This window comes from Martes martes, assembly GCF_963455335.1.
Source record: "Martes martes genome assembly, chromosome: 1".
Lineage (NCBI taxonomy): Eukaryota > Metazoa > Chordata > Mammalia > Carnivora > Mustelidae > Martes > Martes martes.
In genome coordinates this window covers 17,175,011-17,188,589 of record NC_137888.1, presented here as the reverse complement: position 1 = coordinate 17,188,589, position 13,579 = coordinate 17,175,011, and the positions used below count along the sequence as shown (strand labels likewise).

Genomic DNA, 13,579 nt, shown 5'->3' with positions numbered 1-13,579 from the left:
CAGATTGATTCTTCTCTTTCTGTTCTGCAGTTTTCACTCTACTTCGCGGAGACTCTGCTGTCAGGATAAAGCCAGATTCTTCCAGTGAATGCAAATCTAAAGAGCTTCCTTTTTGGTTTTCTGTTGCCATAAAGAGGATCCGACAGAATTGTCACCTACGTTTTAACCACACCCCTATAATAGGCATGTAACAAATAATTCTGAGAGTCATATTAATAGCAGGGAAACAAGATGTCTGCCAACATTCTCACAGGAAGCTAGTGGTGAAAGACGGAATAGAAGCCAGGCTTTCAGGGCACTGGCGAGGCATTCTGTGTGGTCTCCCACACTGCTTCTCTTTTGAACTTTTCAATTCCAAAGCAAAAATACCATAGCTACAATGCCACCAAGGACGTTGGCATTATACACCAACAGACCATCCCTCTGCTCCTTTCCTGACCCGATCTAAACAACCATTGTCTCAGAAGGCATGGTGGGCTTCATGAGGATGTCATAAAGTAACACTGGTAATAATCTCCCCTCAGTGTTGTTATTGAGCCTGTGTTGTCTTAAATGACACATACCATGGCCATCATCCAGGAATTCTGTGATGGTGGCTGAGGTGCACTTGGACCAGGGCTTGGATGCATCAATGCTAGTTAGGATGGACGACATTAAGCGCTTATCTTCCATGGAACCAAAGTTTTCTTCACAGAATTTGGAATCATCATGGGAGAGGCCAAGGAGATGTCCTAAAGCAGAAAAGAGAAGGAGTGCAATAATGGGTGATTTTGCATTTCTACTTTTCTATGACAATTACACGAGCACTTGGTTTCCCACCTCCCACCCCCCTCCCCCAAATGTACATGAGTTCATTTTAACTGCCTTCTCATGCACAGGCTGGACCCCCAGGGAAATTAAAGCTGCATATAGTCAGAGCAGTCACTTTGGGTGAACATTCAGGGGAAAACTGAAAAATTACATTAAGGAGTGGATGTTCCCATAATCCATCTGGATCACACATGCTCAATGACATGAAGAAACAGGCCTTATTTAGAAGCCAGAATTGGCAACGGTGGGATTATGTCATAGCCCTCACTACATATTATTTTGATTACTTGTCTAATTTTCCGCCTTCTCCGATCAACCATGAGCCCCATGAGATCAGGGAGCATCTCCTCCATCTACTGTTGAAATCTCTGTATTTAACTCAATGTTCTGCAAGTTGCAAGCACTTAATAGATCGTTTTTGAATATCAGTGACTTCTATTTTCTTGGCCAAGTTAATAGGTAGCCAGCAATCTGAGAGACGAGTGGGGGGAAAAGAAAGAGAAATTATGAACTTGCCGATTCCAGGCAAAGATAAGCTTGCCTTCACCCTTCCAATTCTTTCAATTCTTTCATTTGCAAAGTTCTGCATGTTTACTAATCCCACAAATGAATGATATATTTTGAAAACACACCCATTTACATTGAAGAAATGTCTAAAATACCAAGATGCCCATCATGGAGTGTTAAAGCTTAAAGAGAAAACAAATACTAGAAAGATAAGTCATTGTCCAAATGTATCAGTTTATCATTCTGCCTCGGTCCACCACACATGGTCTCTGCAATCCCACACTGCATTTCCAGTCTATCAAGCTAGGTATCCTAACCACATTCTTATCATCAAAATTGTTTTCTTATTATATAAGATTAATTTTCACATCGTCTAAGGATAAAATGACACTCACCAGTAAATCTAAAATACTGTTTTAAAAAAATTCCAAGACAGTGGTTTGTATAGACTCTAAAAAAGCAGACAAGTAGACCTCAGTTTCTCTTGTTTTTTAGTAAAGCTTTATAGAATCATACACATGGCATTAAAAAGGGTGTATAAAATACTACAGAAAAGTGATTAATGCATTCTTTTTGGGCTCCTGTATGCCAAAGGCAGGGACTTTTGGCCATTCTGCCAAAAAAAAAAAAAAAAAGTCCAGCATGCAACAGTAAAACCCAACAGAGATGAAATCTTTCATGCCACATTCCAAGTACTTTTGGCCAACTTGTTAAATCACCAACACCTCGTAACAAAATTGTCCACTGAAGCAGCTGCTTGCTGCTGTGGCTAAAGTTAAGTGGCTAGGGCTCGGTGACCTTCCGAAGCTCCACATTTTTATGGTATTTATGCAGTTATTTACTTCAATAGCATTTGCCAGCCTAGCAAGTTTTCGGTGGGAAACCCTCCTGCTCTCACGTTTTATTTGCTCAGTAGCACGAATGTGCATCAGAGTCTGTGAAGTATGGCCCAAGTCACATGCAACAGACTGGCAGGGCTTTGTCCAAGTTTTGGGTGGTACGTTGATTTTTTTCCTGCAACCCACAGCTCAGAAAAAACCCGAACATTTCATCATGCCTGGCTTAAAATGGCTTAAAGTTACTTGGTACACCTAACACTTATTGAGAAGGCACTCTGTGCTTCTTGAACTTTTCCACCGTAGAATCTTTATCAGTTAACATTATGGGATTTGTGTGGAAGTTTCACACTTGGGTTTTTTTCCCTGGCATAGAAAAGAAAGAGGGAAAGTGGCCTAAGGTGACCTCTGCCACATAACATTTTTTTGAATCCAGGTTTTGTATTTTAGAAAAACATGTGACTTTTCATTCTAGTTCATAAGATAGTCATATTTACTTAACAAAGCAATAGTCTTTTCCTCCAAATGTATCTAAACAATTAGCACTTTCTAGATGAATATTTTTAGGATTTTATTTATTTGAGAGAGAGAGAGAGAGAAAACATGAGCAGGGGGAGGTACAGAAACAGAGGGAGAAGCAGACTCCCCTCAGAGCAGGGAGCCTAACATGGGGCTGGGATTATGACCTGAGCTGAAGGCAGATGCTTAACCAACTGAACCATCAGGTGTCCCTAGATGAATTTTTATTATAGCATCCGAGTGATTTTCACTTCATTTGGAGGGTAAGTTTCAGATTTCTGTTTTAAAATACAGGCCATGTATAGGCACCTGGATGGCTCAGTGGATTAAGCCTCTGCCTTCGGCTCAGGTCATGATCTCAGGGTCTTGGGATCGAGTCCTGCATCGGCCTCTCTGCTTGGCAGGGAGCCTGCTTCTTCCTCTCTCTCTGCCTCCCTCTCTGCCTACTTGTGATCTCTGTCTGTCAAATAAATGAATAAAATCTTTAAAAATAAATAAATAAATAAAATACAGGCCGTGTAGCAAACACCAAATTCTCTTTGAGAAATCCAGCAGAGTACCTCAAATTTTTCTTTCATACAGAAAGACGAGGCATCTAATTTTATAAAGATTTCAATTATATAAGGAAAGCCGTTTATTTAAAAATATTTTGGTACAGTTTTATGAATCTTTTGGCATGTGACTTGGCATAATATTGTGAAATTTATACTCCCTAAATTTGCTAATTTATCAGTGTAACTTAATTGCTGCCAAAGATACATATGAGGTATTTTTATATGACAACCAAAAAGATTGCCATTCTGAGCATGAACAAACCTTAGTTCCACTTCAGCAAGAGCTAAAAGAAGATGTGAATTTTGTCAGTTCTGCAAACGTGAGTCGGGAATGGGCTGCTTGAAGGTCCACTGAGAGACAGACTCTTTGGAGGAATGTTTTGTCTTCCATGAAGAAAGTCTGTCAGCTTGCGGGGAAAGGCATGCTCTCTCAAGGACAACAGGAGTCATGGTCCACGTGAAGAACATTTAAGCACCCATGGAAACAGGCAGCCGGTTCCAATAACTGGAACCAGGACACGGTGAGAGAGACCCATGTGACTTCCCTTCAGGAGCTGGACAGGAATTAAAATGGAAGATCAATGGGAGGGTGTTTGGATGCTCTTCAGGAGAGACGTGACAGCCATACTAAGGGCTGGGAACAGCAAAAGAGGTGGTTATTTTCAAATGTGATCCCCCAATCATGATGCTAAGACATCTAATGTTGGTCTGAAATTTGCCCATCTCTTTGAGCAAGACATGGCAAGACACAAAGGCACAAACTGTTTTCAAAGGACATTCACATTAGAGAAAGCACACCATGGTGCTAAAAGATTATGAACAGAAAATCCAGAAATCCAAGAAATTCAAACTATAATGTTGTAGCTGACAATGATACAGTTCAAGCTGGTGTTGTGAAAGGCTTAATCGGAATGTATCAGGATGTCACCGATCTCCTAGGACATCTGCCTTTTCCGGTGAGAGTTTGTCCATCAATCACCCACAGAGATGTTTCAAATCACAGGTGTGGGTTGGAGACTAAGCATTTCTCCACTAAGCAGCCTCTAGTAGGATTAGCACAGCTGGGATTTACAACAAATATGTCCCAGAGAATAAGACAGCACAGGAAGAATATAAAGAATTGTTGGAGAAAATGTTTACAACCCCTAAAGTAACTGGTTGTTTTATTGAGCTTTATCTCACGATGAGTTTTTGGAACAACACAGAGCAGAGTTAGTTGAGGCGTGAGGTCCTTGGAGGAGGCGGGGTGACAGGGCCAAGAAACCCACAGAGAAAGGCAATATAGATATTTCTTTCTTGAGTCCATGTAGAAAAGAGGAGTGAAGAGGAGTCAGAGCAATTTTGAAGGTAAGAGTTTTGAAGAAGCTCAACCAAACTCAGGCAGTAGAACTGTCCTGAGAAGCAACAATGCAGATACTAAATTTAAGGAGGCAATTCTCTGTCAGGGTTTCAAGTAGAGGCCCTAAGGTCTTGCTCTAGGGACGAATTAGTATTTGTATTTTTATTTGTATTTTTATTTGGAGGTATTAGTATTTTGTAATGAGTAAACATGCAAAAGATTGAAGAGCAGTTTGTTGGCTTAAAGTAATCTCGCTCATGATGCTATCTTTCTTAGTCAATCATTAGTTCTTGATCGATGTAATTGGTAACCTCTCATCTCAAATCCTGAGGAGACGAAGGAACAAACACACTTGAGTAGTGGATGCACTAGTTAATGGCATTTGTATTTATATACAAAAGAAGAAAATAAAAGGTATTACAGGAGTCAGAGGGAAACTCAGAGAATAATGCAACCGTATAATCCAGTACTTTCCCACGTGATGCAGACCTCAGAACTCTATCTTGCTTTTTGAAATCCTTAGTAAAAATCAAGATGTAAGTTGAAAATGCTTTTGGAGAAAATACTGATCTATTCTTAATAGATACTAAATCATATCGCAAATACAACAATCTTGCTAACGAGTGCCCATCACACAAGGTGACATCAGGAACGAGTTTATTTGGATTACATTAAGGAAATGAATTTCACAGTAAATTATGTCAAAGCAAGGTCTCTAGGATAAGAGTCTGAATTATATTGTTATCTCGGAATTAGCAAATAATTAGTCACTGGTAATTTCTCTAGTATGATAATCGTCTTTTTAAAGGCAAATGGCAACATTAAATTAAATTAAAGGCAACATTTCATTAAATACAATATAGACTTAAAAAGTATTTTGCCGGGGCGCCTGGGTGGCTAAGTGGGTTAAAGCCTCTGCCTTCGGCTCAGGTCATGATCTCAGGGTCCTGGGATCGAGCCCCGCATCGGGCTCTCTGCTCAGCGGGAGCCTGCTTCCTCCTCTCTCTCTCTGCTTGCCTCTCTGCCTACTTGTGATCTCTGTCAAATAAATAAATAAAATCTTTAAAAAAAATGTATTTTGCCTCCTTCAATTCACAAATGAATCTGATGTTAGAAAATCTGAGATCATGTACACTGGGTGAAGACAGGTTACGACAAAGGATAACATTGGTCCAACTTTTTATTCAGCTCAGGTGTTACTGTACCATGAGGGCTGACTTATCACATTAACCTCAGGAAGGAAACTTGTTTGTTTTTCTAAACTTTGGTCTGAAAATTAAACAGAATTTCAAACTCTTGTCTCTTGACCCAAAACTGACCAACGAACAAGGGGACATAGAACCACATCCTAAAAAAAAAAGTCACAAGCTCTATAATGTGTTTACTTAAGAAAGCACTGCTCAGATGAAGCATCTGTTTCTTAATGAGGTCATGTTTTTATTTTACCTAATTTTCCAGCTGGGATTATTGAGGTGTAAGAAGGTCTTGCCAGGGGTTGAAGAGTGAGCCAACAACTCACATGGGATCAGAATCCAGAATCCTTGAAGAAGAGATTCGGGAGCTCTAATAATTGGATTATACATGTCTACTCAAATGCAAATCTTTATATAGAAGTGATAACATTCTCAAAGTCCCATTTCAAAACATTAAACATAAAGGATAAGTACATGTTGTATCAATTATATAATCTGGAAGGAAGAAAACTCAATTTTTTCACCTTACAGCTAGCTGTGTCCATCTCCTTTTCAATCAAATTCAGGATTACCTCCTGAAAAATGAACACTAACAGACCATTATAGGAAAGCAGCAAAATCCTGGGCTTTAGAGCCAGGTGAATTAGGTTCAAATCTTACCCTTGTTGTATCCTAGTTGTTGGCCTCAGACAGGTTTGGAAACGTCTTAAAAACACTTGTATCTCTGTGTGTCAGTTTTTACTTACTTGATACATTTTGATATTACTAGACACTTCTGATTTAGGAGAGAAGGGGGAAATTGGCTACTCATTAGAGTGAAAAAAATCAATGCATTACGTTTGTGATGTATTTACTTTTTATGCGACCTTCAACTTGGATTCCACTCATGTGACGGACAATCTCTAGGCCTCCCCAAGAGGAATGGAAATTGGGATAGGATTTACAAAATACAGAACTGATACTAAACACTCAATCTCTCAGTGCTGCTGGACATATTAGTATAGACCCATTCCCACCTTTCATCTGGAGGCTGAGAAAGATACAGTGTGGCACTGCTCCAGGCTGGACAGAAAAAAAAAAAAAAAAATGGCTCAATTCATGTTGCTTAAAGCTATAGGTTTGGGGGTAAATACCAAGTTTAATCCAGTTTTCTTTCACTTCACATCTCACAGTCAGTCTTGACATCTGACTCTGGGAATTGGCTTCGGTCTACGGTATTTCTAGGGCCTCTGCAGCCTTTCAAAACCCAGCCTTGTTTAATCTAATCATCCATGGGAGCTCAGTCACACGCAGATCAGCACAACCAGAGAACTCCGTCTAACCACAGCAAAACACGGGCAGCCATGCTGTTGCCTCTTAGCCACTTCCTCAGCCTCCAGCTGAATATTTGGCTTTGACTTTTTTTAAAAAAAGATTTTATGTATTTATTTTAGAGAGAGAGAAAACACAAGTGAGAGAGCGAGTAGTGGGAGTGGTGGCTTAAGGGGGGGAAGAAGCAGAAGGCGAGGGAGAAGCAGATTTCCCACTGAGTGGGGAGTGCAATATAGGTCTCGATCCCTGGACCCTGAGATCATGACCTGAGCCAAAGTCACTTAACTGACTGAGCCACCCAGGCGCCTTTGGCTTTGATTTTTTAAGTTGACTGACTTTGGCTTAGGAAGCATTTCGGAGTCTTTCATGGTGGAGAGATTCACTTAGCACATTTTATAATGAACTACTATAAAGCCAAGCTTCAGCAAGTTCACAAATTATGGATTTCATTAGCCTAAATAAAATCAGATTGTTCCCCCTAGCATATTAGAAGCTGGCACAACATCAATAAAATTATTATTCTGAAGAACCATGTGGGCAGCAGGTGAAATCTTTAGTATTACAAGCCAATAATAAAAGTTTGACAAGTTAAAAATATAAACTCAAAATGTAAACTTACATTCATTTGAAAACTTTCTACAGTTCACACTTGGGTTGTAAAATGGCCATAACCACATTCTTGCCTCCAGTCAAGGCACAGGGATGGGGACCGTGTTCTTGATGGTTTAAAGCAACTTTTTAAAATGTCCTAATGATTTAAGTTAATGTTTACATATACATAAGAGCCATGGGGAAGACAAATTATTACTGCCTCTATAGAGTCTATCCATATCAAAATCTGTTTTCCAGAAGCCTGTGCTGGCATCAGTTGATGATATAACTCCAGAGTCTAGCTCTTTTCTAATTTTTAATTTTTAATTTTTTTAAGATTTTATTTATTTATTTGACAGATAAAGAGAGCAAGCATAAGCAGGGGGAGCGACAGGGGGAGCGGCAGAGGGAGGGGGAGAAGCAGACTCCTCGCTGAGAAGGGAGCCAACATGGGACTCAGTCCCGGGACCCTGGAATTATGACCTGAGCCGAAGGCAGATGCTTAACCGACTGAGCCACCAAGGCACCCCAACTTTCTAAAGAAACAATTAGCAGGAAAAGAGATGTATCCACATTAACATGTGATCCAGGAAGAGTCACTTTTCAGAACTGTTCATTGAAACCATCCTGACTTTTACATGATGGGTAGAAAAGGGGTAAGATAGGTATTTCAGACTTGCCGCTATTTATCTTACATGTTCTTTTTCAAGTTAGGACATTTTTCAGATAGAGGGCATAAAAGGCCAAAGGAAAATTTTGATGCAGACAGAACGACTTTGTATTTTAAACCACTATCTGCTCGAGGAAGCAGCGGTAGGGCATTGCACGAGAGAGTGTAAGTCCATTGACGAAAGCCTTCTTCTTCTTTTTTTTTTTTAAGCTTTTTATTTTATTTGCTTATTTGACAGAGAGAGACACATCGAGAGAGGGAACACAAGCAGGGAGAGTGGGTGAGGGAGAAGCAGGCTTCCCGCTGAGCAGGAGCCCGATGTAGGGCTTGATCCCAGGACCCCAGGACCATGACTTGAACTGAAGGCAGACGCTCAATGACTTCGCCACTGAGGCGCCTCATGAAAGCTTTAATCTTTTTTTTTTTTTTTTTAAAGATTATTTATTTATTTATTTGACAGAGATCACAAGTAGGCAGAGAGGTAGGCAGAGAGTCGAAGAATGCTGAGCAGAGAGCCCGATGCAGAGCTTGATCCCAGGACCCTGGGATCATGACCAGAGCCGAAGGCAGAGGCTTTAACCCACTGAGCCACCCAGGCACCCCAAAAGCTTTAATCTTAATCAAATATATCCTCGTACTCCGTACGGGAGAAATAAAGTAGAACAATTACAGGAATAGTCCGGAAACTTTTTCCATTGCTTATGCTTTGAGCACAGTCATGTATTTACGCTGGGTACACGACGCGGATCGCACATTTGGGAAGGGGCTCAAGAAGATTCAAAGCACTTGGGCAAAACGGAGGTCACTTTGTCACCATCCATGGTCTGTATATATAACCTCCCAATCTGGAAAGTGTTTACATATACATAAGTGTCTAATAAAAGGGGAGGGAGGAAATTACATAAGAATGGAGTGGAAGAGCAAGTACGGAGACACGAGCATGGTTAGCTCAGACCCATGTTTTCATGCAACGATCTAAAAATAAAGCACTGGAAACAGATCTGCCAGCGGCGTTACCAAAGATCACACTGGCTGTGGAGGCAAGATTGTAATCACAGACAGATGATTAGGAAATATTTTGTGAGGTTATCGTCTCTAATTTCTTTAAGGCTTGTACTTTGTAACACATGCTCACAATATTTAGGCAAAAAGTGAAATTAAAGAATAATAAAGCAATTAGAAAATAGAGCAAATGAAAGCCAGATCCCCTTATGAAAGGGAAATTAAGTCCATATCCCCCATCCCCAGATCTTAAATTTCCCCGATTTGGCTATATGCAATGCAGAAAGACAAATTAAACAGGCAGTGTTTGACTGAAGGATGGATCATAGAGAATTCTAAAGAAGGAAATAGAGCTGGCTCAACCAAGAAATTAAAGGGAAGTCAGGGCGTAGTCATGGAGCAAAGATTCAGGTTTGATTTTTCACATAGAAGCCTACATTTCTCTTTCACCATTCCCTTATGAAACTGTGTCCAATCTTGCACTGTTAAGAAAAGTTCTTATCGTACATGTACAGTTTTAATAAAACATTTGTTTTCATCAGTACCTGTCTTCCTACCTCTCAGACTCCCAGGTCGGCCAGTGTCAACCCTTGGTTTAGGAATTCGGGAGGGCCAGGAAAGGTGATGCTGGAAGGTTCTACATTCCGGCCCAGTTGCCTTGAGAATCACTGCAGCCCCAAAGAAGTTGCATTTACTTCCACAGTGATACTCTTACAGGAAACCTCCCCAATTCTATCAACCTGTGAGAGCGGTTCACTGCAGGACTGGAGGAAGCAACAGCCCTTCCCTCAAGAACTCTGTAATCCTTTTCTGAGAAGATCAGGATTTAGGGCTCGTAATCTTATGGACGGATGATGTCGCAGATCAGCGGTGTTGCTTCCCCAGTCCAAAACGAACCAGTCTTTGCCTACCCAGGGATTTAGAACCTTTCTTTTGGATGTTCCATCACTCTGAATAATGGTGACTGATTACTGGTGTACTTTTGAAATCATCTCTGCTCAATCACAATCCTCTTAAGGATTTGGTCCAATTCTTCTTAGCTTCCACTGCACATTCTAAATGTTGCTCTGGGCAGCTCTTGTGTTTCTCCCACTGACCCCCTCGTGCACTGATAGAGATAGGTAAGAAATACTGATTAAGGATCTATATTCGGCTGTATTATTATCAGTTTAATAGGTACGAATGAGAGATAGGTGAAAACATATTCCCAGGGGCCAGAAGCTCAGACGGCATACGTGTTTTAAAAAGCTTTTCGGATATACCAGGTCTTCTAGAGAAGCACACCAGAGAGTCACACCTCATTGTTAGCCTGCCTTACATACAAGAGACGGAGACTGGGGACCTGAATCTCTTGCATGAGACAAAACAGAGACCCCTGAGGCAGAGAGGGGACTCCATCTCGAAGCTAAAGTAGTCTAATTAATAACGTGTAAATTATTATCAGTGTTGCCGTTGGATGGTTATTCGTGTTAAGGGTTTATGTTTTTGTGTCTTTTTATTTTTTTTCCTTAGAGGGTAAGAAGAGTGTCAGTTAAGAAAATTAAGGTCACGATTAATACTTAGGAATTGAAATTTAACTACTGATTTCTATTTTCACTGCTGCAATATATTGACTTATACAATGACATCTTTGCTTTGAAGTTACTTTAACTTTCCAAAGAAAACATAGCAGCTAGAAATCTACCCCTTGTGAAATGTTCTCTGCCTACTACTAGGAATGTGAAAAAGAAGCTTTAGTTTCTTTTTAAAAAATATGGTTTTAGGTTAAAAGCTAAATCCGTTTAATAAAAATACAGCAACAAAAAAGTATCAAGCCATACTTTGCTCCCAAAAGGATGATGCTAAAGGTGATACATACATTTAAAACAAAATGAACTAGTTAACTAAAAGCAAAAACAGAAGTGTACGCGGGTGTAAATAACAGCTGGTATCTACAACCTACCCAATCTGGTCCCTGAAATAACCCCATGAAATCGGCACCATTGTTCCTGTATTTCAGATATGAAAACAAGCTTCGAGAGTTTAAATAATAAGACCAATAATAAGACTGGTAGAAAGTACTCTAGCAAGAATTGAGCCCAGATGTGTCTGATTCCAATGTCTAATTCTAAGTACTAAAGTATTCATATACCTAGGAACCTGGGTCATCACCTGGAAAACACATTTCCCAACTGGCGGGATATTTTTTGACAATGAGCTTGGTCCTAAAATTCTAATTTTAAGATTTAGGTGTGTTTCTTATGACACACAAATCGGGTGACATATGAAGACAAACCCTGTTGATTGCTGGTCTTGGTTTCTCTGTCTTTGCTATTAAAAAGGAGATAGGACTGTTTATCATGAGCTATTGTTCCCCTTTGACAGGAGCTCTGATCACTCACAATGGAATAAACATGACAAATTTCTGTGTAAACTGATTAGCCCTGGATGAGTCGGTAGAGCCTCAGTAACTTTTAAGAGGGGGCATTCCTGCATTCCATAATCAACTGTGACAAATTCCATCTAAGAGTCATTGCTGGATGCTTTAGAAGACAGGAGCAGTAGCAAATTTCTCTTAAACTCTTCAATGACACTGTCAAAAAGGAATCGTCCACTGGGTGCCTGATTTGCCATCCTCCTCCTTAACTAGTTAACCCTGAGAGTGCAAATATAAACAAATGTAATCCCCAACAGAACGTCTGAACCTGGAGAAATCTGGGATTAACTGCCAAGTATTTGGGTTCCTGTTGCAGCTGTTATGAGTGTTTGATTTGGCGAGGGAAGGGAAAAGGCACTGCATACCAATTTCGTGAGCCACGGTGAATGCCGCATGGAGGCCATCATCTTCAATCACAGCACAGCTGCGCTCCGGAGAACATATGGTCCCGACGTCTGCCATTCCCAGGGTGTCACATGAATGATGCCCACATAAATCCTGCCCCGGAGAAAGAAAGAAATCATTAAAATCAATTGCCATCCAGAAGGAGCCACCTTGTAGAGCCTCTCGCTCACTCCAGACAGCAAGAGCGGGATATGTTTATGGTATCACCTGTTCAGCTCTGGAAATGTTCCAATGACAAATGAACAGCATCGGCTCTTCCGAGCTTCTCTGGGCCCCAGAGGCACAGAAGGATGATGGGACTCAATTACATTTAAAAAGATGTCCTAGGATTGTGGTTTGTCCCTTACAACAGCCTCGGTAGCTTTCCTAATGCTCCGGAGCATATATGCAGGCACATTTGTCTGGGATCTCTTTCACATATAGTCAGGCTTACTAAAGCCCTGCTCTTCTGGCTTAAATTCATGCTAAATTTATCAGAAGCCCGGCCTAATAATTTATCTTCTATCATTGGGGCAAACTGCAACCACCTATTTGTGGCACAATGTCAGTGTGTTGGTAATTCGAATGGGAAACTGAATTGTAATTCAAGAGCATAATTCCTTGGAAGAGCATCTCCTGATTTCTAAATGGAGCTGTAACATCGTGGGTTGTGTCTTCAAAAATGTATACAGTCGTACTCATAGCATTTCATGTATATTGAAGATGTATATTTCATGTAGATTTCTCAATCTGATCAATCTTCAGAAGATATATGTAATATATTGTGTTTATACAAGTGAGTGTGTGCATTTTTTTCTAGTGAGAAGTTGTATAGCTCTTAAGAGATTCTCAAAGGAAAACATGATCACACCCCCTTAGAATGATCATTAGGAATGATCTGTTTGGTTGAAAGAGACATCAGAAGACAACTTTAAGAGAAAATATAAACCAAAATTGTTGACATGATAGATCTGTAATAAGCATCCATTTAAATGCTATTTGAGCTTTAAAAGACATTAGAACTTCTTGTGCTTGACTACTGTTTTCAATGAAAATTAATTAACATCATGTACATTTACATCCACAAAAGCAAGACGATATCCTAGTAAGCCATGAGTGAATAATCATAGAAGGAAAGGATTTTTTAAAAAACATCAATTATTATGAAAGATGACTATTTACCAGTTGCAATAATAAGTGTTGTTTCTATTACAGCTACCATGTTTGCATCCCCAACTATCACCACATCTGGCTTATGCTACAAACTCAACCAACACTTGCTTAATTGAGGTGAATTGTGACATACAGTCAGATGCAATGCAGAGCTCACACACCTTGATATGCAACATGCTAGCAAGATCTCAACAGATTCCTGGAAGTCAGTGTAAGATATTATTACTACATAACCAAAGTCACCTACTCAATGTCAACATACTCTTCTAAATCT

The 13,579-nt window shown here is 40.1% G+C and overlaps 1 protein-coding gene across 1 annotated transcript in view; it reads right to left on the bottom strand.

Annotated features, from left to right (window-relative positions):
- Positions 1-13,579, bottom strand: part of ADAMTS5 (ADAM metallopeptidase with thrombospondin type 1 motif 5) — a 43,482-nt gene that overhangs the window by 18,818 nt on the left and 11,085 nt on the right. The window contains exons 2-3 of the mRNA XM_080818184.1: positions 12,114-12,246; positions 564-731 (exon numbers count right to left, since the gene is read on the bottom strand). Of these exons, the coding sequence (XP_080674310.1) occupies positions 564-731; positions 12,114-12,246 (301 nt within the window). The remainder of the gene's footprint in view (positions 1-563; positions 732-12,113; positions 12,247-13,579) is intronic.